This window comes from Anopheles coustani, chromosome 3 (assembly GCF_943734705.1).
Source record: "Anopheles coustani chromosome 3, idAnoCousDA_361_x.2, whole genome shotgun sequence".
NCBI classification, from domain to species: domain Eukaryota; kingdom Metazoa; phylum Arthropoda; class Insecta; order Diptera; family Culicidae; genus Anopheles; species Anopheles coustani.
In genome coordinates this window covers 65,435,020-65,462,937 of record NC_071288.1, presented here as the reverse complement: position 1 = coordinate 65,462,937, position 27,918 = coordinate 65,435,020, and the positions used below count along the sequence as shown (strand labels likewise).

At 45.1% G+C, this 27,918-nt stretch overlaps 1 protein-coding gene across 1 annotated transcript in view; it reads right to left on the bottom strand.

The window, feature by feature from the left end:
* Window positions 1–24,760, bottom strand: part of LOC131259825 (mucin-5AC-like) — a 44,252-nt gene extending 19,492 nt beyond the window's left edge. The window contains exons 1-2 of the mRNA XM_058261417.1: window positions 24,679–24,760; window positions 22,772–24,610 (exon numbers count right to left, since the gene is read on the bottom strand). Of these exons, the coding sequence (XP_058117400.1) occupies window positions 22,772–24,610; window positions 24,679–24,741 (1,902 nt within the window). The 5' untranslated portion in view covers window positions 24,742–24,760. The remainder of the gene's footprint in view (window positions 1–22,771; window positions 24,611–24,678) is intronic.
* Between the last annotated feature and the right edge of the window lie 3,158 nt (window positions 24,761–27,918).

Genomic DNA, 27,918 nt, shown 5'->3' with positions numbered 1-27,918 from the left:
TGAACCACTGTGCCCGAGGACAAAAATGGACAATTTTGACAGCATTTGGTGACAAAAGTATATACTTTATTTGGTCAAATTTTCACGCCATTTAGTTATTCCTGCTCCAAGATGTTCGACATGCAAGAGGAGAAGCGAAAATTAATTGTGCACAACTATCTGCAGAATCCATCAGTGTCATCTCGGGAGCTGGCAGAACGGTTAAATTTGCTAAATCGACCGTTGCGTGTGTGATTAAAAAGTACAAGAAAACACAGACGAGTGTCCGTAAGGTGCAAACTAAGCGATGAAGTGGAATCGTGAATCGTCAATTGCGATTGAGAGTCATTCGGAAAATCAAAGCTAACCCAAATATCTCGGACTATAATTTGGCCAAAAATCGTAACGCCGATCGCTCTTGTGAACGGCTAATCCAACTCCAAGAAGGCTTTAAGTGTTTTCGAGTCAGTAAAGTAGTTGGTTTAGGACGAGATGCACGAGAGTCAATCATTTCAGACAGATCAATAGGGCATACTGAAATGGGATCGAAAAAGTTTAATAAAGTTGCATGGGTTTTGACTATATCGTTCAATAGTTTAAACGTATCAAAAAAACAAAAATCAGGGCCATACCGTGAACAATTCGGTAACAAACTTTTTTTTTTTGTATGAATCAGCTGGTGGATCGAATTTGCCCCGCGGGTTGGACTTTACCGACCTCTGCTATGAGCCATAGACGCGAAAAACCTGAAACTATGGATCGTTAACACTTAAACACAGCCAATACTGATCTTGCAGTGCAACATTGCATTGTATATATAAGTGTATATTTATACACGTTTTACAAATCAACATCAAAAACTTATTTGAAATGCACATTTCAAAATATGTAACTGTCACTACTGTAAAGTGTTCGGATCGAGATACTTGATAGGACTGTATTCAGGAGAGTATACCGATTGGACATCCATGTCATTTACATGTCCATATTGTGTGGAAGATGTCTTAGGACGTTTAGTATCAAAATTCGGCCTCATTCGATTGCAACGAATGAACTTTCATTAGCCTCACGGCCACGAGAGGCGAAACACTTTTTCGGCACTCACTTTTTCGCGTCTATGAGTGCCGAAAAAGTGTTTCGCAATCTGTAGATGGACCACGTAAATGGTAGCGAAAACAGGGTGAGAAAGATTTGACAGCTCAAATGTAAAGAAACTGTTCTGCCGTGGCGCGTATTATCACCGACTCTACCAACTATAGAACGTTTATTTCATATAGTAATTCAAGAATTCTTAATTTAATCTAAAATTTTTAGCCGGTGATTTACATAGAAGACATTGTTGTGAGTGCTCTACCATAAAGAACCCGGCCATGGTAAACGCCCTAAAAACGGTGTTGAAGCGAAAAAAAACGGTTTTTTCGGGTGAAAAATAATTTTCGCCTGTCGTGGCCGTGAGGTTATTGGGATTGAACAATCGTTTCGATAACGGACATTTGCAACGCCCCGGATAACGATTAAAATGGGCTCATGGAACGACAACGATTAAAATGACCACATTGTATAGAACCGGAGCCTTGAAACAACTAGATGACGAACTAGCCAAGCTACACAAGGAGCTCGTCGCACTACAAGAGATACGTTGGATAGGTAGTGGCGTGCATAAAAGGCGTGGCAGCAGCTACGACATCTACTATAGCTGTCACAACCGCCACCACATTCACGGCACGGGCTTCGCCGTAAATCAACGCGCTGTAATTGATTTCTAGGCTATAAACAATAGGCTATGCTACCTGCGCATGCGAGGCAAATTTTATAACATAAGCCTCATTAACGTTCATGCCCCTACCGAAGACAAAGATGAAGAGGAGAAGGACTTGTTCTATGGCCGCCTCGCGAAACTCTATGAAAGTTACCCCAGATACCTCAAAATCATCCTGGCGGTCTTCAATGCCAAAGTCGGCAGGAAGTCGATTTACTGAGTACCAGGCCTCGTAAGGTACCTGTAATTCTGAGAGCAGGTATCTAGCCCTCTGGTTTGTTTAGCCTCTCCGGCGGTTAGGATGAATCTTATGTCAATGGACAGGAGCGTGAAGACGTAGGACGTGTTTCGGAAGGGACTCACCCTCCTTGATGGTTCACAAAGAGTGGGAGAAGTCAAGATCTACATTAGGTCGGATACTCGGCGAACTGTAGCATTCTTGATCAAGACTGATGGGCACGGTGAAAGTGGCTCCAAGGATTCAAGACACGGTGTGGGGCCCGTTCTCGTTTCCTGGGGTTACCTGTTGAGAGACAAGCAAGCGTCCTGCCTCGTGCAGAAAGTTGCCCGACCAATAGCAGAACGGGACAAGCACGCTGGTGCAGAACATTGTACGGAAACCACCGTAGACCATACCGGAGTGTGATTTTGCGGTAGGTTTCAGAAGAGAAGGAAAGGACAAGGCCGGCTATGGGTTGTTTTTGTGTGTTGCCGGTGAGGGATGCACCAAGGTGGTACCTATCTGGCGATGCACATATGAACCCAGACACCGGTCATGTCCAGGACCTGGCAGAAAAGCGGTCAGATCGCAGTACTGTACTTTTGGTGCAGTAAGCGGAAAAATTCCACACGTAGACCATGCAGGACCGTGGTTTTGCGGGTTGGAGTCGGACCACCAACGCTTTGCCTACCAACATTAAAAGGGAGGTGGTCCAGGAAGCCAGATTGTGCTATAGACAGAACAGCAGCCAGAGGCTCAGTACTGAACCGCAGGAACTTCCGCTCACGGGGTTTTTAAGTGGCAGTGGTGTCAGCTAAATCATCTGTCAGTTTATTTAAACTGCTTAAGTTCGCATTGCACCGAGTCCATTGCTTTGGGCGGGGAAAACATGACCTTGGTAGGCAGGGCGTACCCAATAAGTCCCTTAGCAACACGCGCTTTCACCCTTCAGGAGGTAGTTGCGTGCAGCGTCTGTGAACTGTGATTTTTGCCTAGGAAAGATGGCTCTCCCATCGTACAAGGCTCGAAGAAGGAGTAGGCCACAGCCGAACCCTCACCTAAAAAATACTACATCGGAAATCACAGTCTACACGAGCACAGTCATGAAAACGGTAGTAGATTGGTCCAGCTCGCAGCAGCGAGCAATCTGGTCGTCGGAAGTACCAAGTTTGCGCAACGGGACATCCACAACGCTGCAGATAGAGCCACTTCCAACCGTCGATCTGGTTGGAAGTGGCTGGTTGGACGTGTTGATAAATCACCACTACCAATCGAGTCTGCTAAAGGTCAGAACTTATAGAGCGGCTAACATCGATTCTGATCATTACCTGGTTGGCTTAATGTTAACATGCAGGATCACCTGCCCACGAGCCAATGTGGGTAGAAGCAACATACAGACCCGGCTAAATTAATCAGACTTGTAAGAAAGACGGAGGATCCGCGACAACCGAGCGGTAGCGCCGGTTAGAAAATCGGCCAAGGCTCACACCACCTCGACGGCGTAGGTTCGAATCCCAACCGAGACCGGACCGGACCATCCCCAGTACGAGAGGATTGACTATCCACGTACACATAGGGCAAAGTTCTCGTAAGCCTTGAACCGGGAGACATGACCAACAAGGCCATTACGCCAAGAAGAAGAAGAAGAAGAAGAGAAAAAAGAAGGAGAAGAAGAAGAAGAAGAAGAAGCAGAAGAAGAAGAAGAAGAAGAAGAAGAAGAAGAAGAAGAAGAAGAATGACCATGACCAACGTCACTTGCCATGTAAAGTTGGAGGGAAAACTCTCGAGTTCCTTTGTTACCAATTTGACCATTTGTCGAATTGATTCATGCATGGCTCAACCTGTGGTCACAGCTTTGCGCTTTGCGTTTTTGATCTGTCAAACGAGCACAGCTTTTTGCCAAAAAAAAATACTTTAATGTTTGAATATACCACGTATATGAGCATACAATCTCATTAAAGTCCACTAGGAACAATATTTACTGTTGACATATAAAAACGCAAGAGTCTGCCGCAAGAATCAAACTCATTTGATTTTTTAGTACAGAAACCACAAGATCTTGCGTCTGCGGTGACAGCCCATGACAGCCCCTATCTCTCCCATGGGTAAAAACGCAACCGCATGCGGTTGCGCAAAGCTGTGACCACAGGTTCACGCATACAGTCGCAGCTCGGTGCCGCGGTTGAAAGTGGTTGCATACCCCTGTGCGAGTGGAAGCAAGAGGGAAAGTCCAGATCCACATAAACCAACCTTGGGAGTAATCTTGAACCTGTGGTCACAGCTTTACGCAAGGTCTTGCGTTTGCGTTTTTCATCTGTCAAACGTACACAGTTTTCTGCCCCAAAAAATACTTTAATTTTTGAAAATACCTCTTATCTGAGTATAAAATCTCATTAAAATCTACAAGGAACAATATTTACTGTTGACATATAAAAACGCAAGAGTCTGTGGCAAGAATCAAACATGTTGGATTTTTAGAACAGAAAACGCAAGGTCTTGCGTCATCGGTGAACCTGTGGTCACAGCTTTGCGCAACCGTATGCGATTGCGTTTTTGATCTGTCAGACGAGCACAGCTTTTTGCTAAAAAAAATACTTTAATGTTTGAATATACCACGTATATGAACATACAATCTCATTAAAATCTACTAGGAACAATATTTACTGTTGACATATAAAAACGCAAGAGTCTGAGGCAAGATTCAAACTCGTTTGATTTTTTAGTACAGAAACCGCAAGGTCTTGCGTCTGCGATGACAGCCCCTATCTCTCCCATAGGAAAAAATGCAACCGCATGCGGTTGCGCAAAGCTATGACCACAGGTTGACAGCCCCTATCTCTCCCATGGGAAGACCTTGCGTAAAGCTTTGACCAGCGGTTAAAGGGATTCTAGCTTATCCATCGACCCGTGGATAGCTTGTCAATTCGTTCGGCAATGTTGCTTAGCACACACATACAGTCAACAAAATCGTGTACGAATACGGTAAACGTCAACATTGCCGAGAAACATTGCTGTCGTCTGGATGAACCTATAGACATTTTTCAACAACAAATAGTTTCCAAGCTTCCTAAGATTGATATGAAGTCGGACAGTACCGATTTCAATGGTTCAAAAAGTGGCCCAATTGGACTTGGAATAAAATGTTGAAAGAATGCAATGTGTAACTAAAATTCTATATTTCACCTCCTAGATAGCTTTCACATAAAAACATGCATAGTGCAGCCAGTGTAACCGTGCAAATGAGCCAGTCGTTAAAAAAGGCGTCTTGATGGATGAGTTGCGGTTGGAATCGACGGATTGGCTAATCTACGCTAGGATGGATGAAAGTACTTATTTAATGCGGCTGCAGCGGGTTACACCATTAATCCGAAAACAAAACACACAGCTTAGAGAAGCGGTTTCTGCACATGAAAGGCTAAGCAACACAATTTGTGACAAACGGTATCGCTTATCAAATTTTATCATCAAATCAAATCAACCGAGCGGTAGCGCCGGTTAGAAAATCGGCCCATGAGCGCCGGGGCTCACTACCTCGACGGCGTGGGTTCGAATCCCAACCGAGCCCGGACACTCCCCTGTACGAGAGGACTGACTATCCACGTACAACAAGGAAACAAGTCTCGTAAGCCCTTAACGGGCAGGCATGACCGAGAGGTCGTTACGCCAAGAAGAAGAAGTATTAATTTGTCATACCATTTTAGGTTTCACAGAACATGTCATGAGAGCAATTTCATCGTAGTTTTCAGAGCAATGTCAGTTTCCACATTGGTTGGGCCACATTTATATGCAGAAACATATGAACAAATGAAACGAAAGGCCCCATTTGAAAAACCCTACCTTAATTGTTGAATAAAAATTTAAAAAAATCGCGCACCAAACGACGGGCCGTAATAGACTTGCGAGAAAACGAAAGCAATTTGCACCGATCTAGTATACGGTGCGAGAAAGCATGCAAGTCGTAAACAGAACTCTCATTATTCTGTTCTGTTCTGGAGCGTATAAGCAGAGCCCCGAGAGAAGCTCTGGCGCATCAATGCGATGGTCCAGTATACCAGAAACGAACAACCTCTGCTGACTCAGCAAGTCGAGGCCAAGTAACGCGAGTTATAGAATTCTACCTGTACACTACCCACACACGGGGGTCCGCGACAGCCGAGCGGTAGCGCCGGTTAGAAAATCGGCCCACGAGCGCCGGGGCTCACCACCTCGACGGCGTAGGTTCGAATCCCAGCCGAGACCGGACCCCCTCCCCTGTACTAGAGGACTGACTATCCACGTACACATAGGATAAAAGTCTCGTAAGCCCTTAACGGGCAGGCATGACCAAGAGGTCGTTACGCCAAGAAGAAGAAGAACACTACCCGGCACCATATAAGCATTGTGAATATTTCAGCGTTATATACCTGATATTACCTGATTGGTAATTAAGCAAAGTATATGTCCGCTTACCCACATGTTGAAGAAGATGATGATGATGATGAGTCCCACCTCTGAACCTGTGGTCATAGCTTTGCGTAACCGCATGCGGTTGCGTTTTTTCCCATGGGAGAGATAGGGGCTGTCACCACAGACGCAAGACCTTGCGGTTTCTGTACTAAAAAAATCAAACGAGTTTGAATCTTGCCGCAGACTCTTGCGTTTTTATATGTCAACAGTAAATATTGTTCTTAGTAGATTTTAATGAGATTGTATGCTCATATAAGTGGTATATTCAAACAATAAAGTATTAGTTTTGGCAAAAAGCTGTGCTCTTTTGACAGATCAAAAACGCAACCGCATGCGGTTGCGCAAAGCTGTGACCACAGGTTGACCCCAACATACGTTTGAGGATGACGGAATTCGACTAAGATATTTGTAACAAATTTGTAAGTAAATCACGAAATGGTGATATAAAAGTTACCTTTCACGAAAAATATCAGTCAACTCTCGCCAAAGTGTTTGTAATGCCCTTATTAGACGAGGATTTTATCTTTCATCTTTGCCGAGACTTTTACTATCAAAGTAAGCTCTGGTAGGGCGTTTGACATAAAAATGATGTGCGCTCGTGTAATAACGAAAAGTTCCACAATATGGGTTTTGCAGTTATTTGATCATTTTCATGTTTGAATTTAGCGTATTGTTCATCCTAGAGCAATGAACAAAATCTGTTGCAAACAACAGAGCAAAACGTAAACAATTAAACACTTTGACATAAACATTTCAGTCGAAAGAAAATCGGAACCGATCGTGCCCAATTCCGACTTTGAGGAAGGAAAGTATCTGTCAAACGCGTTTGGCAGAAAATTTCTGGGGAAATATGACAGATAAAATCCTCGTCTAAAACGGGTATAAGAGAGGTGAGCTCAAAAGCCTGGTCGTGGCAGCCATATTCCCGCTAGGCGATTTCGAGCAAATCGGCCTAAAAAACGTCCTACGCGCGAACAAACGTCCTACTTTTTTGTATGGGTATAAACAAATGTAAGACGTTTTTCGAGCTATTTAAATAGCGCTCTAAAGAGTGCTACAGAGCGGTACCTATAGAAGTGAGGTGAAGCTTCGATACATTTAGCCGAAAAATCGATGACGCAATGCGGCCGACGTTTTCTTAAACATTTTCCATGTGAATAAAATGAAGCCTATTGAAGAATCGGTTTGTTTGGCTCTCAAGCGTTATTGTTTGTTTATCTTCTGAGCACGATTTCCGCCAAATTTGAGTATCAGCATATTGTCAAACCCTTTATTTCCCCCTTGGAAACCCACCCCCTTGGGCAGATGTGCGGCAAGGCTGATTTGTGAGGAGGAATGGACTGCTACCTGCTAGTAGTTCATCGTCGAGCGTCTGTTCTTCATGTTAGGAGCAACTCGAACCAGCGTCTGTTCCCCAGGTTAGGGGTGGCTGTAAACTCTGTCCTAGCATCCTACGGGACGTAAAACAGCTAGGATGCGTTGTTCCACCGACGAGATAGGAGGCAGGGGGAAAGGCCTTGCAAGCCACCCTCTGTATTCTATCAACGAATAGTCACCAAAAAGAAGAACCAATTTGGACTAATTATGCCAGGCCTACGCGACGGAAAAAGGACTACGATTGGAAGCTCGGTGCATAGAATTGCAGATCTCTTACCTCACCCGGGAGTACCAGAATACTCGCAGAGGAAGTGTGATCCCGCGGCTTCGAGATAGTACCACTTCAAGAAGTTCCACAGCGATTGCATGATCTGCCAGAGCAATGGACGTTCCTTATTATGGTTGCTATGAGGAAACGCGTGATCGAATGGTGGCCGGTCAACGACAGGATGTGCAGGTTGAGGATACGTGGACGCTGCTTAAACCTGAGCATTATTAATGTGCACATCCCGCACCTTGGGAGCAGTGATGACGACAAAGACGCCTTCTATACGCAGCTCGAGAGGGAGTACGACCGCTGCCCACAACACGATGTGAAGATTGTCATCGGAGACCTAAATGCTCAAGTCGGGCGAGAGGAGGCCTATAAACCTACGATTGGAAGCTTTAGTGCACACCAGCTAACCAACGACAGAAATTTCGCATCCTCGAGGCGCTTGAACATCCGTAGCATATTCTTCCAGGACAAACTTCGTTTCAGCTACACCTGGAGATCACCACAACAGACATATCATCGAGAAATCATCGACGTACGAACATACAGAGGGCAAACGTGGACTAGGACCATTTCCTGGTCATGATGAAGCTACGGCTGAAGCTCTGCGCTGTCAACACACTGTGTCACCGGCCTACCCCTAAAGATCCCCAGTCTAAACACGGATCGGCTGAGGTTCTGTTGCCGAGGACGACAGCGCTTTGGGAAGCGCTACTGGACAACAACGCGACCGCCACAATGTCCCTCGATGACCACTGGCGTATGGTGAAGCGAGTCATTAGCAGCACAGCCGAGCAGACACCAGGGCATAAGCCACGAAATCACAATAAGGAGTGATTCGATGACAAGAGTGTACAAGAAGGGTAACTGAATGGACTGTGCCAACTTTCAAGCCATCACAGTGCTCATGGAAGACGCCAGGGCGTGTGGAGGAGAAGGATGAACCACGACTTAGCTGAGCGGTATGGCGAGCTGAACATCCTGAGGGTGCCGAAGGCCGGCAGGATTCGTTGGTTGAAGCATGTCATGAGGATGCCGGTCTCATGCCCCACCAAGAAAGCTGGTGCTCACCAGCGACCCATCCGCACAAGACGACGAGGAGCTCAGTGGAGGGACCAAGTAGAGCAGAACCAGCTCCACTGGACCCTGGACCGAGCTACCTTGAGAATGATTGGCCATGCCAGCACGACGTGCTCAACTATGAGCGGGTCAGTAAAGAAGAGAAGAAGAGAAGATACATCTTGGTCTACACGAAACGAAAAAAAATTTCAGCAAAACTGATAACTTCGCGAGTATATTCAGTCTTTAGAGCCTCGTGTAAACTAAGCATTATTTTTGTATTCTTCTTTGAGAGGATGGCCTGAACAGCCGAAACAATGCGCAATTCATATCACAGATGCTAATGTGTACCACGCTTCAAAAACCCGAAGCTTCAAAAAGTGGCGCAATCGCAGTTCACCGGATTTAGGGCTTACGTGTACTGTGGAGCACAGAAACTGATACAATATGCAGTAACTCGGGACAGGTTGTTCTATCTGCCTTTGAAAAACCTTCTGCTGCACTATTCCAGATATTTAATAGATGTGGTTTTCTGAGTAACATTCGGCGATATAACTGTGTAACATACGGCGATATATCCTGTACGCCAGGATCATGCACAAGGAAGTGTTCTTGGGCCAATTTTGTTTACCATGTATATAAATGACATGAAGCAGGTCTTACGTTCCTGCGAGATAAATCTTTTTTGCTGCTGACACAGTAATATTTATATCGCGAAAGGACGTGAAACAGGCAGAGTCCCTTTTGAATGAAGACTTGGTGGCTCTGGATGGCTGGTTGAAATATAAAAAACTCGCATTAAACGTTAGTAAAACACACTATATGGTAATGTCGAGGAGGGAGTGGATCGGCCAGCTTTCCATTGCCATCAATACGGAACCAATTGACCAAGTCTCCTAGGTTAAATATCTGGGAGTCATTCTGGACGACGGGCTCCAGTGCACACATTGATGGGGTCATCGCTAAGGTGACAAAGAAGTGTAGGGTGATGAGTAGACTGGGGAACAACCTAAACTTTTTTGGGAAAGTTCCCCTCTACAAATCAATTATCTCACCGCATTTTGATTTTTGTCCATAAATATTGTTCCTCGGTAATCGGACACAGCTCAAAAGGTTGCAAAAAGTGCAAAATAGGGTAATGAGGTTAGTGTTGTGTTGTAGTCGGTACACGCCGTCTGCTGTTATGCTGGATGTCCTGCAATGGATGTCGGAAGAGCAGTGGATAGTGTACCAGACTTCTTCTTCTTCTTCAATGGCCCGCTCGCAGTTGAGCACGTCGTGCTGACATGGCCTGGTCACCAATCGTTCTCCAGGTAGCTCGGTCCATGGCTGCAGCCCTCCAACCCCGGTCGCATCCGATGTCTCGCAGGTTCTGCTCCACTTGGTCCATCCACCGAGCTCGCTGAGCTCCTCGTCGTCTCGTGCCGGGCGGGTCGCTGGTGAGCACCTTCTTGGTGGGGCATGAGTCCGGCATCCTCATGACATGCCCCAACCAACGAATCCTGCCGGCCTTCGCCACCGTCAGGATGTCCGGCTCGCCATACAGCTCAGCTAACTCGTGGTTCATTCTTCTCCTCCACACGCCCTGCTCGTACACACCGCCAAAGATAGACCGGAGCACGCGCCTCTCGAAGACTGCGAGGGCGTTGGCGTCCTCCGTGAGCAGAGTCCAGGATTCATGCCCATAGAGAACGACCGGTCTTATCAGCGTGCGGTATATGACACATTTCGAGTGTGGGAGAAGCCATCTGGACCGCAGGAGTTTGTGGAGTCCATAGTAGGCACGATTCCCCTGAACAATGCGCCTCCGGATTTCACAGCTCACGTTGTTGTCCGGAGTTACGACAGTGCCGAGGTAGCAAAACTCCTCTACTACCTCAAGTTCGTCGCCGTCCACTGATACACTGCTCCCCAGCCTGGCTCTGTCACTGTCAGAGCCTCCGACGAGCAGGTACTTTGTTTTCGTCGCATTGATCATTAGTCCAATCCTTGCGGCCTCGCGTTTCAGTCGGGTGTACGCCTCGCACACCGTCCTAGTGTTCCGCCCGATGATGTCGATGTCATCCGCGAAGCCGAGGAATTGGAGAGAGCGGGTGAAAATCGTGCCACGGATGTCGAAGCCCGCGCTTCTCATGACACCTTCCAGAGAGATGTTGAATAGAAGGCAGGAGAGTCCATCACCTTGCCTCAGACCCCGGTGAGATTCGAACGGATCCGACAGCATGTTCGAAATCCTCACCTTACACAGCACCCCCTCCATTGTGGCCTCTAAGGGCTCGCAGTCAATGTGGGGTCATTCCGGTCAAACGGTGTGACGGCGTGAACGCCTGGAATACTGGCCTCCTCGTGGCGCCACTGGACCCCCTGGAAACAGGGGTGACGAACAGAGATCTGGGTGGGAGGGATATCCGCCCTCTCGTGCACTATCAGAGTGAAACTCTCGAAGGTGTATTTCTATGTCTGCTCGGTGGCCCAACACTGTAGCATTGTTGATCATGACTGGACGGGGTATGGTAGTGTGCCGCAGACGGAACGGGCCTTGTAAGGTATCTTTAATCCTGCTTTTTGATATCTAGCCCTCTGGTCTGTTGAGCCTGTAGGATTGACCCTATGTCAGCGGACTGGACCGCGAAGACGTAGGGAGTGTTTCGGAAGGGACTCACTCTCCTTGAAGATTCACGCCGCAGAAGTCGCCAGAGCCTACGTGTGGGGGCCCCGACTGATGCGTTCGCCATCGAGCGATCCACCGGACACGAAGGAGCTGCCTTGCGCTTTTCCTGGGGTTGCTGGTCTCGGCCAGCAGCAGAACGGTGGATCAATCGTGGCACATACAGGCACGAAAGTGCAAGGAGGGCACGTCAAGTGCAGAAGTGAAGGAGGCCACGCAAGTGCAGAAATAGGGCGCAAAAGCGCAGAAAGAGTCAAGCACGCCAAGTGCAGTAAGTGAGGAGAGGCCATACCTCAGGACCAAAAGCAAGTCCTCATTTCGGGTTTTTAGGAGGTAGTGGTGTCAGATAAGCCAGCTGTCGGATCAACCTCCTGAGCCGCTTAAGTTGCACTGCACCGAGTCCGTCGATGAAGGCTTGGGAAACCTGTTAGTCCTTCAGAGACATGCGCTTTCACCCTTCAGGTGTTAGTTGCGTGCCACAGCGTCCGTAAACTGAGATTTTAGCCTAAGGACAGATGCCTTTTCCATCCATGCCTCTACCGTGCAGGTGCATGGCGGGATGGAAAGCAAAAAGGCAAGAGGAGGGATTAGTGTTGGTTGTGGTCCTACGGGGCCACGCCAATGTGAACCCTCGTCAAAAAAAAAAAAAAAAATTGTGGCCTCTAACAGCCGAACCAGCTTCTCGGGGAAGCTGTACTGCCGCATGGTCTTTCATAGCTCCTTCCTGTCTATGGTATCGTAGGCCGCCTTGAAGTCGATGAAGAGGTGGTGCGTCGGGATCTGGTGCTCCCGGCACTTCTGGAGGATCTGCCGTAGAGTGAAGATCTGGTCGGTGGTGGATTTGCCTCCAACAAACCCAGCTTGGTAGCTTCCGACGAAATCTGTAGCAAGGGGCGCGAGTCTGCAGAAGAGTATCTGGGATAGGATTTTGTAGGCGGCATTGAGGACTGTGATGGCTCGAAAGTTGGCACAGTCCATTCTGTCACCCTTCTTGTACACTGGGTGGATGACACCCAGCTTCCAGTCCTCCGGTATCCTTTCCTGCTCCCAGATTTTCACAATTAGCTGGTGCATACTGACGGCAAGCTCTACCGAACCCATCTTGAATAGTTCTGCCACCAACCCATCGCTGCCAGCTGCTTTGTTCTGTTTCAGCTGCTTGATGGCACTAGTGACTTCGTCCAAGGATCGTGGGAGCACCTCGTCATCTACCTCCTGGCTAATGTGCTGCTCAATTCTGCCGGCGCCGCTGCTGGACTCCCCCAATTCCGCTCCGTTAAGGTGTCCGTTGAAGTAGCACTTCCACCTTTCGATCACCTCTCGCTCGTCCGTAAGAATGTTGCCCTCCTCGTCACGACACATTGCGACATTTGGCGTGAAGCCGCCTTGTGTCTTCTTCAACATCCTGTGGAACTGGCGAGTTTCCCCCGACTGAGTTAGCTGCTGCATCAGTTGTTCATCCGACTCCTCGAGGCGGCGCTTCTTGCTCTCGAAGAGCCGGGTTTGCTGTGTCCTCAGTCGTTTGTAGTGTTCCACGTTCTGCCGGGTTTCGCGCTGCAGCATTCGGGCGCGCGCTGCGTTCTTCTCGGATAGTGCCCGCCTGCACTCGTCATCGAACCACTCTTTCCTCTGGTTACGTGGCTTATGGCCCAGTGTCTGCTCGGCTGTGCTGCTGATGACTCGCTCCACCATACGCCAGTGGTCATCGAGGGACATCGTGGCGGTCGCGTTGTTGTCCGGTAGCGCTTCCCCAAGCGCTGACGCGTATCCCTCGGCAACAGCAGGTATTCGCAGCCGATCCGTGTTTAGGCGTGGGGTAGGCCGGTGACGCAGTGCATTGACAGCGCAGAGCTTCTGCCGTAGCTTCACCATAACCAGGAAGTGGTCCGAGTCGACGTTTGCGCCCCTGTACGTACGTACGTCGATGATGTCCGAGAAGTGCCTTCCGTCTATGAGAACGTGGTCTATTTGGGAATATGTCTGCTGTGGTGATCTCCAGGTGTAGCTGAAACGAGGTTTGTGCTGGAAGAAGGTGCTACGGATGTTCATGTGTCTCGAGGATGCGAAATTTATGAGCCGGAGGCCGTTGTCGTTGGTTAGCTGGTGGACACTAAAGCTACCAATCGTAGGTTTATAGGCCTCCTCTCGCCCGACCTGAGCATTTAGATCTCCGATGACTATCTTCACATCATGTTGTGGGCAGCGGTCGTACTCCCTTTCCAGCTGCGTATAAAACGCGTCTTTGTCGTCATCGCTGCTCCCAAGGTGCGGGCTGTGCACATTTATAATGCTCAGGTTGAAGAAGCGTCCACGTATCCTCAACCTGCACATCCTGTCGTTGATCGGCCACCATCCGATCACACGCTTCCTCATAGCACCCATAACAAGGAACGCCGTACCGAGCTCGTGCTTATCTCCACCACTCTGGTAGATCATGCAATCGCTGCGGTAGCGGCGCTCCGAGACTCCTTTCCAGCGAACCTCCTGAAGTGCTACTATTTCAAAGCCGCGGGCTCTCACTTCGTCTGCGAGTATTCTGGTACTCCCGGGTGAGGTAAGAGACCTGCAGTTCCATGTACCGAGTTTCCAATCGTAGTCCTTTTTTCGTCGCGTAGGTCTGGCATGATTGGTCCAAATCGGGTTTTCTTTTTGATGACTGTTGGTTGCAAATGTACAGGGGGTGGCTTGCAAGGCCTCTCCCCCCGCCTCCTATCTCGTCGGTGGAACAACGCATCCTAGCTGTTTTACGTCCCGTAGGATGCCAGGACAGGGTGTACAGCCGCCCCTAACATGGGGAACAGACGCTGGTTCGAGCCGCTCCTAACATGGAGAACAGACGCTCGGGGATGAACTACTAGCAAGTAGCAGTCCATTCCCCCTCTCAATTCAGCCTTGCCGCCTATCCGCCCAAGGGGGTGGGTTTCCCCGTGTACCCAAGCTTGGATATTTAGGCGACAAGTTACCGTTCTGTACGTCGCGGACGTATTGAGTAGGAGTTGGGGAGGAGAGCCTATAGTAGCCTTCAGGAGGCGTCGGATCCAACCCTTTACAGAACCAGTGTACCAGACTATGATACTGATATTTAAACTCCTGAGGAGCTTGTTGCCGGGGTACCTTAGAGAAAGAGTAGTTAGGGGTTCTGACGTTCACCGGTACAACATTCGAAAGGCTCATGATCCTTGAACGTCGAATTTTGCGACAGTATTTGCTAGAAATCCATTTCGTATCCAAGCCACACATTGTCATAGGATCGGTTAACTACAGTGTCCTGTCGATTGCTGTACTTTTACGACGGGCAGCAGGAGCAAGCCTATTTTAATGGCAGAGCTCAGGCACGAATCAATGTGTTTCCGCAGATGAAACTCAAACTTCGGTATGTTTCAACCATTGCTCACTTTCTGATCCAGTACGATCCACTCGCCAGAAGTTTTCGTCATGCCTACGAGAGTCTCCATATCCGCCAAAAGTGAACTCACATACTGGTACTTGACCATCGCAGATGCAATACTCGTAGGCCGTCAGCAGATTTGGCAGCGGATGTCCAAATTGTTCCATCAGGTGGATTGCTTGAGCGCGACCGTATGCCATCTATTCAATTGAAGCAGTTATTTGTCCGTGGGACGGAACATGGACCATGAACAATGGACAGTGGATCGAAGAATGTGAACGGCATAACGCCTTTAATAGGACGGAAGGGCAGCCAGGTATTTCTGCCGGGCCAGGTATCTGGCCTCAATAAACCTAATTTAACCTGAAAGTACAAGTGGTTAGTGAGGACACTTTTTCATTTGAGTTGTAGGTTTATACTGGTTTATTGAAGTAATTTGGGCTCTTATATGCTAGCTTAGACTCGAAGATTATGATCATCGCCTACCATGATTATGACTATGTTTTCGCATTTTACTCAAAGTGTTGTGTGCTTTATCTATCTTCTTCTTCTTGGCGTAACGACCTCTTGGTCATGCCTGCCCGCGTTAAGGGTTTACGAGACTTGTTTCCCTGTTGTACGTGGATAGTCAGAAAGGCCCTAGAAAGGCATGATCGAACGGTCATTACGCCAAGAAGATGAAGACGTTATCTCATGATAACCTCAAATAATCCACTTATCATTTGACTTACCGGGATTTGATTTTTTGATACCGGGTCGCCTCGTTTTTTTAATTTGCGCTCAATATTTTTTCCTTAATTCAACTAAATGCACCGCACACATGTTTTGTACCTAGCTATACATATTCTTTATATGAGATTCACTTATGAATTAGCGAAAATACATTTTAATTTTGAGAAAATAATAATAAACATATTTTTTAAATAAGCAGTGACAAGATAAAGTGCCTACATTAGTTATTCGTTAGTGTACATAAAAATAGATAATAATAAATGTATCTTAATATTTAATACTAGCTTGACGCCCCGGCTTTGCTCGGTCACGAAGGGATTGAGAAAATTATTATGGTTTTGACTAATACTTGAAAGATATGTTTGAATTTAATAGTTACAATAACGACATATTTAAAATGTTTGATATTTCATCAATTTCCCCTTGATGTATAAAGCTTAGGGTAACTATGTTGGATATGCCTTGACATTTGTTTACAAGCTTGTTTTGTCTGTGTTAGTAAAACTGAGTTTAAATTGTAAAATATAGATGATTTTATCAAAAAACTAGTGATCAAACAAACCTTCAACAACATCTGCAGTACTTAAACTAAATGTGTGAAGAGTTTCAGAAGCGACGGTTCAGTATTGGTTGAGTTTTTAAGGTACATAGAACTCCATACATAAAAAAATGCTAAAATATGTAGTAGATGAGGTCCTTTAGATTCAAGGACTGGCTAAAGGCGCTTTGGCATGCTCTCCACTAGGTTTTTTAGGTGTTGGGAATCTTATTTCTTCCTTCTTCTTCTTCTTCTTTTTCTTCTTCTTCTTCTTCTTCTTCTTCTTCTTCTTCTTCTTTCGGTATGCGAGTCGGGATATATCCTCCTTAGCGTCGAACAATTAGTTCCCTTACTCGTAATCAGAGGCGTACCGATTCTGTTCGAACTCCTATGAAGGGGCTCGTCCTTTAGGATCGGCTATAATAGCCATATGTCCACCCACCGTCCACGGGAGGGATAATTCCTTCCGTTAGTCAGGACACAAAAACTCGTGGTCCGCTTGATTGACTCAAACAGCATGAGATGTCAAGATGCGGCCGTGACGTAAGATAACCTTACTTTCCGCTAACTATTTCAGGAACCTCGTGCCTTGCTAACGATCCGCTCTGATGCACTGCCGAACTGGAACTGTCTTATTCCTACCAAGAGCGCACTAGAGCTCGGTAATCGGTAATTGCCCACAAATTCTCAATAGCCTCACGGCCACGAGAGGAGACCCAACCAGCCTGGGATGGGTTCTTTTTGAAAATTGAGCATGCCAGAGAAAACTCCATACAAAAAAAAACCAGCTCTCTCGGACTTAGCCGATTTTTGCGATGCCACCCTCGATGATTGCCGTGCGCAGATGCCGCGATAGTGGCGAAGACCCGTCGCTCGCGAACTTAGCCAAATTTTTCGATCCCGTTCTCGTATTTTTCGATGGAGAGATCTTTTTTGGGTGATCGAACGCGCGCACCCTGCATCGCGCTCTCTCCCGTACACGAGGAGCGCACCGAGCTCAAAATTTTCCATTGCGGAACATCGCGATGTGCGTTTGTCTCAGTCACTGCGTGTATCCGTCGCTGCGTGCATCGGTCGCTGCGTGCTCCGTCGCTTCAAGCATGAGCTTGCATTTCTCCATTAGAACGATGGAGACGTGAATATTTTTTACTCCTTCGCTGCGTTCATCACATGCGTAGAGCGATTTTGCCAGATCGACGTAAACAAGCAACACGGTAAGTTCGCTAAAGTTTTTCGGCGATAATTACATATAATTTTTACATTTCATCTGTTGCAGGGTAGTATATCTGGTATTCAATCAGCTATCAACTATTCAATCTACGATCCTAGCTAGTTGGAGACATCTTTTTACGCAGAATGATAAGTTCCGGAGCAACGCACCTGACCGATAGAAGCTGAGCAAAAAACTTCCTCAACTAGCAGGTAAGCTCTGCAGTGAAGTGTGTGTATTTCATACGAAATAGTTTATTGTATAGTGTGTATGCTGTTCTTGATGGATCATCGATGTTAACTTAGTTTTCGGTGTTATTGGATTCACAAGAAATCGAGAAATAAAAAGATGAAAACGCAACAACAAACTTCGTCCAGTGTAGTCATTCGCGCAAGGGTTGTGACGTCACAGCCGCGCGTAGAAGCGAAAGAAAAATCTCTCGGAAGTAACTCTCGGGTCTGGGGCTCTCGCGCGCTCACCTCTCAAAAATTGCACGGATGCCGCTGCTATTGTCACAACTATCCGTTGAACGGATAACCCTCGGTTTTTGAACGGATATCAACTCATCGCGAGGTTAAAGCACGCAAATGGTTATTTGGGGAACAACATATTCGGCACTCATTTTTTCGCGTCTATGAGTGCCGAAAATATTTTTCGCAATCTGTAGATGGACCTCGTAAATGGTAGCGAAAACAGGATGAATATGTTTTGACAGCTCAACTGTTCTGCCGTGGTGCGTATTATCACGGACTCTACCATATAATGAATGTTTATTTCATATATTAATTGAAGAATTATTAGTTTATTCTAATTGTTGTAGATAGAAGACAGTGTTGTGAGTGCTCTACCATAAAAAGCCCGGCCATGGTGAACGTCCTGAAAACGGTGTTGATGCGAAAAAAAACCGGTTTTTTGGATGAAAAATAATTTTCACCCCTCGTGGCCGTGAGGCTAATGGGGTTTAGATCTGGGCTCTAAGAGGGCCATTTGAACAGTTTTATCTGACAAGACGGGAAGAAAGATTTCGTCTTCTTGGCACTATGTTTCGTGTCGTTGTCCTGCTGAAAACCGAACTGCTCTCCCAGGTCCATCTGGATCAACAAAATCTCAAGATTATCCTGTATGATGTTTATGCAGGAATCTACAGTCATAATACCGTCAATTTTCACAATGCTTCCCATTCCATTCCACGAAAAATAAGTCCAGACTATCACATTTCCTTATGCATGTTTTACTGTGCCCTGGATACGACGATCGTAAAGTGCCTCGTCTGATCTGCACCATACACGATCATGCCGGTTCCGATTAAAAGCTTAAATTTTGATTCGTCATACCACAGTACCGTTGCCCAGTCATCTAGAGGCTTAGCAACAGCAGCTCCTGAACGAAATAACGCTTGGCCTTATTGGCCTGGCTGTTATAAGGGCGCCTCCTAGCAAATCTGCCATGCAACCCGTTTGTAACAAGCCGGCGACGGATAGTTCTTCCGGAAACTGATGGCTGAAGTATTTCCATGAACTCTCTGACAGTTACTTCCGAATTTGTGTGACCTCACGAATGATCTTGACGTCCATTCGCGCAACTGCTTTGTGCTTAGCTCCTCTGCCAGGACGATCCACCATCAATACATCCGTACTTTTTAAATTTCTTTATAATTTTTCCTACTTCACCCTAGCGAATTTCGTTCTTTGCATGAATTTATTTAATGTAGATGAGTGCCATTAAACATATTTTATTTCTTGTAACACTCAAATTAATGAGCTAAACTTTAATTTAACAAATAAAGCATTATAATATTAACAAATTGTGTATTTACGGCCAAACATGGATTAACCTCGTGCTCATACATGTATGAATATCCCATTTGTCAAAAAGAGTATTAACAAACCTATAAATATTAAAACGCAATTAAATGGTTAGCTTTCAATGGAAACTTCTTGCAAAACTCGAAATTTCAAAGCGGATACTTGTCTATCTTGTCACTGTTTTTTTTAAATACATATTTTTCTTCAAATGCATATTGTGTTAACCACGCTCTAACATCTAGTCGTATGAATTTCATAAATACAAATAACGTATGAAGATGTTTTTTACCAAAGAATGTAAACTTGCCGGCTAACAAAATTGATCTGATCAGAGCTCTGGTCATGGTATGAACCTTCAACGATGCGTTTTACTTAGCTTCCAACACAGAGCGAATCCATCACGATCATCAGAGATCAGCATCAATTCTTATCATACTTTCTTGAACTTTTCCTGCAAGGTTGCCACATCTTCATTGCTTAGACATTTTAGTTTCACCACCGGATGCGCCATCTGTTTTTGAATAAATGTCTTACACGTATCCGTAGTACTAGATTCTTCATCGATCGTAGCAATCGGCAACATCAAATTTATTTTGTATTCATCCAGAATCTTCAGCTGCTCAATGCGATAGCTTTTCAATCCTAACCTTAGCTCATGTAACGATGCAACACTGGTACATCGTGCTTCATGTTTCGATACGATGAGACCGTTCTGGAACATCATTAACACGTTACGCAAAAGTTCGTCGTACTCATCCCCGACTGTCGGTGATACAACCAACTCTTCACTTAGATGCATTGCCAAGAAATGATAGTACAATACTTTCAATAGCTTGAATTCCTTCGGACAACGAGGACACGCAAATTTTAAAAAGTGCTGTGCTACGTGCATGCCCATTGCAATTGCACTCGTATTCTCCTCATTGCATATGTTACAAATATATAGCAGATGATTGATTTCGGCGAGAATCCCGTTCGAAGGTGTGGATCCCCCAAGGCACAATGCCCACTCTAGGTAAATATCATCTGAATATTCGTAGTAGTTCAATTTGTCCTCACTTACTTCATGGTACAATTTGAAATGGCTCTTTAATTTAACTTCATCACTCGACTCGTTGTAGAAGGAACACAAACCGCATTTACGCGAATCGGTATAGTCAACGCAGACGAACGAATGATTCGGATGTTTCACCACACAGTGCAACAATAGCGCAGAACTTGTGTCTTGTTCATTGCAATAATAGCAGCGTACCAGGGGAAGCAAACGAAAACGCTTTGCATTCCCAACACTAGAACAAGATTTATCATTGCTACTATTTTTAGTATGTCCGTGAGTTTCCAAATCAGTCAACGAACGAAAGGAAGTATCGCAAGTCTGGCAATGAAATTTAACACTTTCGAGCCATCGACTATGTTCCGATTTAGCTGCCACTCTCTTAGAAGCTCGTCGTTGGGACGACGAAGACGAAGTTGACCACACTAGTGATGTGTCCAAATCACTGCCTTGCTCCATGCTTGACCAAAGTTGCTCGAAGTTTTTGACTGAATTATCCGCACAATCCTTTTCTTCCTTGACTAAACGCATTTGTTTCGCATGCTGTTGATCCTGCGTGTCGGGCCCTGATTTTCCGCTTTCCGTGTTGTCATCCACGATTAAAGGATCTCTTTCATTGTTATTATTTAAACATTCAGCTTTGCGTTTGCGCAAATTTGATACGGTCTTCCCTTCATTAATTTCACTCGCTTCACATTCGACATTGTTTTGTTTTGCTGGAGGGCTCTCGTCATGAGTGTTGCAACTATTATCATCTAAAGATTCTACCTTGAGTACGTTTAGCGACGATATCGAGTCATTTCTCTTCAAGCTACTAACTTTTACGAATGTGATGTTTCTCATATGCAACCCTTCCATTTTATCCTCTATCATTTCGCTACACTTCTCTCCATCGAACGAAGATATTGCGTTGTACATCTCAAGCATCGTCACTTTCTCTCCTAGATGGTAATGCATGTAATGTCTAACGGATTGTATGCCGGTGAGCATAAGTTCATCGCACAAGGAGCATATGTATCGCTGCCCCGGTAAATTATGTGCGTTCTGCATGTGGTTCATAATGGCTTGCTGGAAGACCGATCTAAACGGACAGACGTGGCAACTCCACAGTTGGTTTGACTCTCGTATGACATTCACATCGGATTTAATGGGGTTAAGATGCTTTTTTGCATGTTCCATTACAACACTTTTACGAAAATGCTTATATTCGCACGTCGAGCACTGATATAAATTTTCCCCGTGGAAGAAAAGGTGTCGACATATTCCGTTCAAAATCTTCGTCCAATTAAGGAAACGCATTTCGCAATGTCCGCATGGGTAAGAATCTGTATTTCGCTGATCGCATAACAGCAAATGATTTTGAAAAGAAAGTTCACTCGGTAGTATAATCTTACAAAATCCGCATTTATACAGATCCCCTATAGCCACCTGCACAGGAGACCAATTAGCTTTACATATGACGTGAGCTAATGCTTTTTCGGTAGGTACCTTTACTGTAGCTTCTCCCTTCGAGGAATCCTGTTCCGTTGTTATCATTGCAATGGATTTTGCGATCTCTGTTTTACCAAAACCAGACGGTATAACCACAATAATATCTTCTAACGGGTTACTGTAACAAGGATGACCCAAAGATAACGTGAAACCTTCACATTTATGCACGAATTTTATATGTTCAGCTACATTACTAAGTAAACAGTGATGGTACCGACACAGACATACAAACTTATTGCTCAAGTGAATTAGCATGTGCCTAACATAGTCCTCATGGCCATACAGTAAACAATCACAAAGTTTGCATGGGATAACCGAACTTGGGAAAAGCAGATGGTGCCGACTCATATGCATTGACAAATTGTGCTTCGACACGAAATGTTCTTGACAACCTTTTGCTCCACAGATTAAAATTTCATTACGGTTCAATGGGTTCCTTGAAACCAAGTCCAACAGAGATTTATAAAAAGAGTCATAATTAATGCGATATCCTATAAAACGAAATGGAATCTTCACTTCGGCAGAGGATAGGTCGACACCGTACCCATCCCATACAGGCAACAATGATGACAACGGGTGAGGACTGCTTTCATTTAGTTCCTTTTCTACCACGTGTAGTGACGATGGGGGAGCGGACTCTGGAACCACCTTGTTTGAAGTGTTAACCACAGTCGCAACTGTAGTGGAAGCCTCCGCCGCAGGAACACGCATATTTGTTGTAATGTTCTTGTATGGATTGCTGTTTAGTTTATCAATTGTTCTCGACTGTACCTGATTGACTGCTGTAGAGCTGGATCGTGCTCTTGCTTTGTTAACTCCCGATGAATTGGGCTTTGTTGCATTCGAATTTGGTCGTTGTTCCATCGACGTAACCACGACATTTTTTGACAGCGATGTAGAGATACTATTGATACCGGTTTCCATCACGCGTACAACACCAGTGGGCGCTTTTCTTTTGTTCGCATCCGTTGACTTGGCTGTATTCGCATTTAGAACATTAACATTTTGTGGCGGATTTAAGGTTAGAATATGTTCCTTCTCGGTTGCTGGAGCTACAGAGGTATGAATGATTCCGGAATTCACAACGCGCACAATTCCTGCAGATATTTTTGCATTGGTCACTTCTATCACGCTAGGCTTAGCTGCATTCGTATTTGGTCTGCTTTGTTCCATCGACCTACCCACAACGGTTTTACCGGATTTCACCTCGCGCATAAATCCAGTAGGTGTTTTTGTTTTACTTATTCCCGTTTCAGTGGGCTTGGTTGTATTTGAATTTGGAACACTTCTTTCTATCCCCGAGCCCACGATTTTTGACGATGAAACGCACGAAGAGGTATTAATGATTCCACTTTTCACGAGACGCACAACTTCAGTAGGTGCTTTTGATTTGATCACTTTCGCTTCGCTAGACTTGGCTGCATTGGAATTTAAAACACTTTGTTCTACCGGAGTAACCAAAACGGCCTGTAATGGTTTGACGGGGAGGATCTGTTTCTTAGTAGCAAGTGTTTGTTGAGACACACTAGCGTTAATGATTCCGGACTGTGCCGCTCGCACAACTCCAGGGGGTGCGTTTATTTTGTTCCCTTCAGTTAATTCAGTCTTGGCTGCGTCCATATGCGCTGAAGCACAACGTTCCACCGGCGCACCCACGACGGATTGTGATTCTGGTTTTGAAGGAGATGGTAGTTTTATCACCAGCGTGCCATCGCCTAATCGTGTTAATTTTACAATATTACGCGAACTGCATGGATGCGATGTATTGGTCATTTTAGATTCAGCAACGGATGTTTTTATGAATCCAAAGTCTTTTACCTTTACAATGTTCTGCGGTGGTTTTATCGGTCCTAAAGGTTTAAAACCATGTCCCACTTCCTGTGCTGCGTCATGATGTACAAGGGGAACTGTTCTATTCGCTGATACGCTTGCAGTAGAAGTCTCCGTAACAGCTGTATTGATTGCTGTTGTCGATTCACCAGCAATTGTCAACTTGGCCGTAGATAACGGATCAGTCTTAGACATTTGAGACAGATTCGTCTGCTCTGGTGTTATAGAAACCAAGCCTGAATTGCCGCTTGTTGCAGAAGGTGGCTCATTTCCTAGTTTTATGATTTTTCTAACAGAGGTGGCAAATGCTCTATTCACTTGCTTCGGTACAAGCTTCCTGCCTTCACTTAAACAGGGTGAGTTACTAGTTCCCGTACTTGTTGCATGAGAACTCGATGGTACTGTTCTATCCCGTGAAGCATTAACTGTGTTGTTTATCGAAGCAGTAGCTATTCCTCCGGCTTCAGTAGGTCCTGAAATAGCATTCTTGGTTGAACTGCGATCACCAGTAAATATACTGCTTGCTGAAGTACGTTTTGGAGAAATCGTATCTGTTGCTTTTAAAATTGTTCCATCCTCAGCCATCTTAATTCCTCCTTGCACTTTCACAATTTTTGGTAAACTAGTATCTTTGACCCGTTTTACTATCAGCAGCTGACTGTCGCCCATTTTTGATTGAAGAAGAATATCTCCGTTAACGTAAGTTGCTACCATCAGTCGACTATCAGGAACGTCAAAACCAAGATTCTCCAAAACGTAGATGTACGATCTAGTGGGACACTGTGAATTGGAATGAAACAACAAATGAGCTTTTTTAAAGAATACACATTCAAACTGACAGAACAAACCTCCAATTTCAGAGCGCAATACATTGCCTTTAGGGGATGATCATCGCTGAGGTGACGATACATCAACGATTTTGTATTGAACGACAACGCGCAGTATAGACACCTGTGGAAACTACTACGGTGTAAGTTTAAATGTGCACGAACTTCATGTTTTGCCAATGATTCCGTACAAACGGGACACTCAATTACATTTCCGCGATGCAGTGAAAGATGCGCATCAAATAAAGCAACTGAAGCATGTGTTGAATGACAAACTGGAATAAGAACAGAGAAAGAGTATTAATATTTTCTCTATAATACAATTGTTTATAAACTTACAGAAACAGCTCAAAAGCGTGTGGTTGTTTTGAAATGATGTACAAATTTCTATCAAGTAGTCGGCTTTCGTTTGCATAGCTTGACTAGGCAGAGCTACAATCGTGGAGTCTGTATTTGCTGCATCGCCATGATAAGTATGCTGATGGTAAACCACATTAGCGGCTTCGAATGCTCGATAGAAGCAGAACATACACTGGTACCCGCATTCTCCATGCATTTCTTCGACATGGTTTACCAGCGACCGGGGTCCTTCTTCTTTCGTCGAACAATATGCGCAGAAAAAACCTTTCATTCTCGGAGTGTGTGACTGCAGATGTTGTTCCATCTCGGATCTGACGTTTGTGGTGTAGGCACATGTTGAGCCCATACATTTGTAAAGATCGATAAGCGCTTTTTTCCGTAACATATTTCGCTGGCATATTTCGGATTTTGGAGATTTGATGAGTGTCCATGGTTGCAAAATGTTTCTTGATTCCAGCAAAATGTCTGTTGATTCCAGCATTATGTTCGATTTTTTCTGAAAAATAGAAGGCAATTGGGTATTGGATATTGTATTTTGCAAGCCAATTTTGCAAGCTTCTTCTTCTTCTTCTTCTTCTTCTTCTTCTTCTTCTTCTTCTTCTTCTTCTTCTTCTTCTTCTTCTTCTTCTTCTTCTTCAGCGAGGATTTACTCCAGTACGTATTCCAGCTTCTTGGGCCGTCGCAAGCCAACCTGGAGACAGACCTCTATAGAAAACATTGTAAAAGCATAAGGAATATTTTCAACCTGTTGAGAGAACTTTGCAATCATATAAAGGAATATTTCAGACAGCTAAGGGAATAGAGCAAACCTATCAGGGAGCTTTGCAACCGGTTAGGGGAGCAAGTTGTCAGCCTCACAAAAGACCTAATTTATTTTAATTGTTAGTTTACTTTGATAGACCCCTGTATGCTCACGCAAGAAAAGTAAATCAACTTTATTTTTACTCGTCAAATAATTTAATTTTAGTTTGTGTCTTCGATTTTTGCATCCACTACTTTACACTCGCGATCCGCGACAGCCGAGCGAACGCGCCGGTTAGAAAATCGGCCCATGAGCGCCGGGGCTCACCACCTTGACGGCGTGGGTTCGAATCCCAACCGAGACCGGACCCTCCCCTGTACGAGAGGACTGACTATCCACGTACAACAGGGAAACAAGTCTCGTAAGCCCTTAACGGGCAGGCATGACCAAAGAGGTCGTTACGCCAAGAAGAAGACTTTACACTCGTAGGTCAAGCAACGAATTTGGTTCGATAAACGTGGAGAACCTCACGTCGAATCACGTCGGCACACAATGACTTGTCACTTTGCGTTTACCTCAGCGGATCGATTATTTGACAGAACCGTTCGTAACAAGGCGAAAACAAGCTGCAAAATCGGAGCATATTTTTGTATTGTAGTTGAAAAAACATATACGATTTGCAAATACATACTCTCGATAATTCGAAGTTGAAGGGACCCAGAAAAAAGTTTGATTTATCGAGAGTTCGAATTATCAAGAGTGCTAGGAAATAAGCAGCTACGGTTGTTGAGTTATGAACTGGAAATAAGTATGCGTGTATTGATTTACCCACCGTTTTCGCTGTTTTTTCTTCACTTTTCTTTGTGCACCTTCCTTCAAAGCAGTTGTGGCCCAAATAAGTCCGTCCGCCCGTCTACACCATGCAGTCTTATTCGGACGAAAATCTTCGTCCCCGGTCAAAAGAGTGTTACAGGGCACCCGTAATGTGACGCGTTCTATTACGTTTCAACTTGCTCAGAACTTCGAATTGTTGCGAGTTGAGTGGATACAGCTTCGAATTATCGCGTGAAGAGAGCAACCTAGCTTCGAATTTTACTTCGCTTTATCGAGTGTACCAAATCGTATTGTTTTTATTCGAAATAGTGAGAGTTTTCCAAGGGACTACTGATATACTTCGAATTATCGAGAGTTTCGAATTATCGGACGTTAGAATTATCGAGAGTCGACTGTATTTGATTATCCAAAGTTATATCATTCCTTGGCATAACAAAAGATGAGTTTTGTGAAGTTAGCAGCTCGCTCCACCAGCCGGTTGAAAAGCTTCCCGGTGGATTTCCACGATTCCTTTACCTGTCTGAAACTTACCCCTATATGATTGCAAAGTTCTCTGAACCGATTGAGAATATCCCCTATGCTTTTGAAATGTTCTATCTACCTATCGAAACATTCCATTATATGGCTCGAAACCCTGTATGTCCTTATTATTTTTATTTTTTTTTTTTTATGTGGCACGACAGCCCCTAGTGGGACAAGGCCTCTCTCCGAAGAGAGTTTGTGTGACCGAAAGACGGTATATTATAAATCGGTGGTCAGCCGTTCGTAATACCTTACTCGGGGTCCACACTACAGCGCGACGTCGCCTGACAGGCGCTGAACTCCATGCAAAAAAAAACCTAGCGCGATTCACGCGACATCGCTCAAGATTTTTTTAATATGGATTTCAGCTCCTGTCAGGCGATGTCGCGGTGTAGTGTGGACCCCGAGTTATGTATGTCCTTATTATCTGTGATTATTCTGATTTTCTGTGTGAGTCACAGTTTGACTGCGACCATGTGGCCAGGTTGACCCAACTTGTCGCTAACCTATTTCAGAAAACCCGTGCACTACTAACCACACTGGTGCGTTGTCAAACTGTAACTCTACGGAAAATTTACATGTTCGTTTTCGGCAATGATCAGTTACACCCTCCCGGTCTAGTTATAGCGTGATGCTGACTAATACAGGGATTTTCAGATGATATCATAACATTAGCAGTATTTATTCCAAATGCAGCACATGATATTCTAATAGTATCAATAGATTTGATAACGCGATCATGTTTATTATAACTTTGTCAGTTGAAATCAGAACCGTAGCAGTTGATATTATAAAGTTGGTAT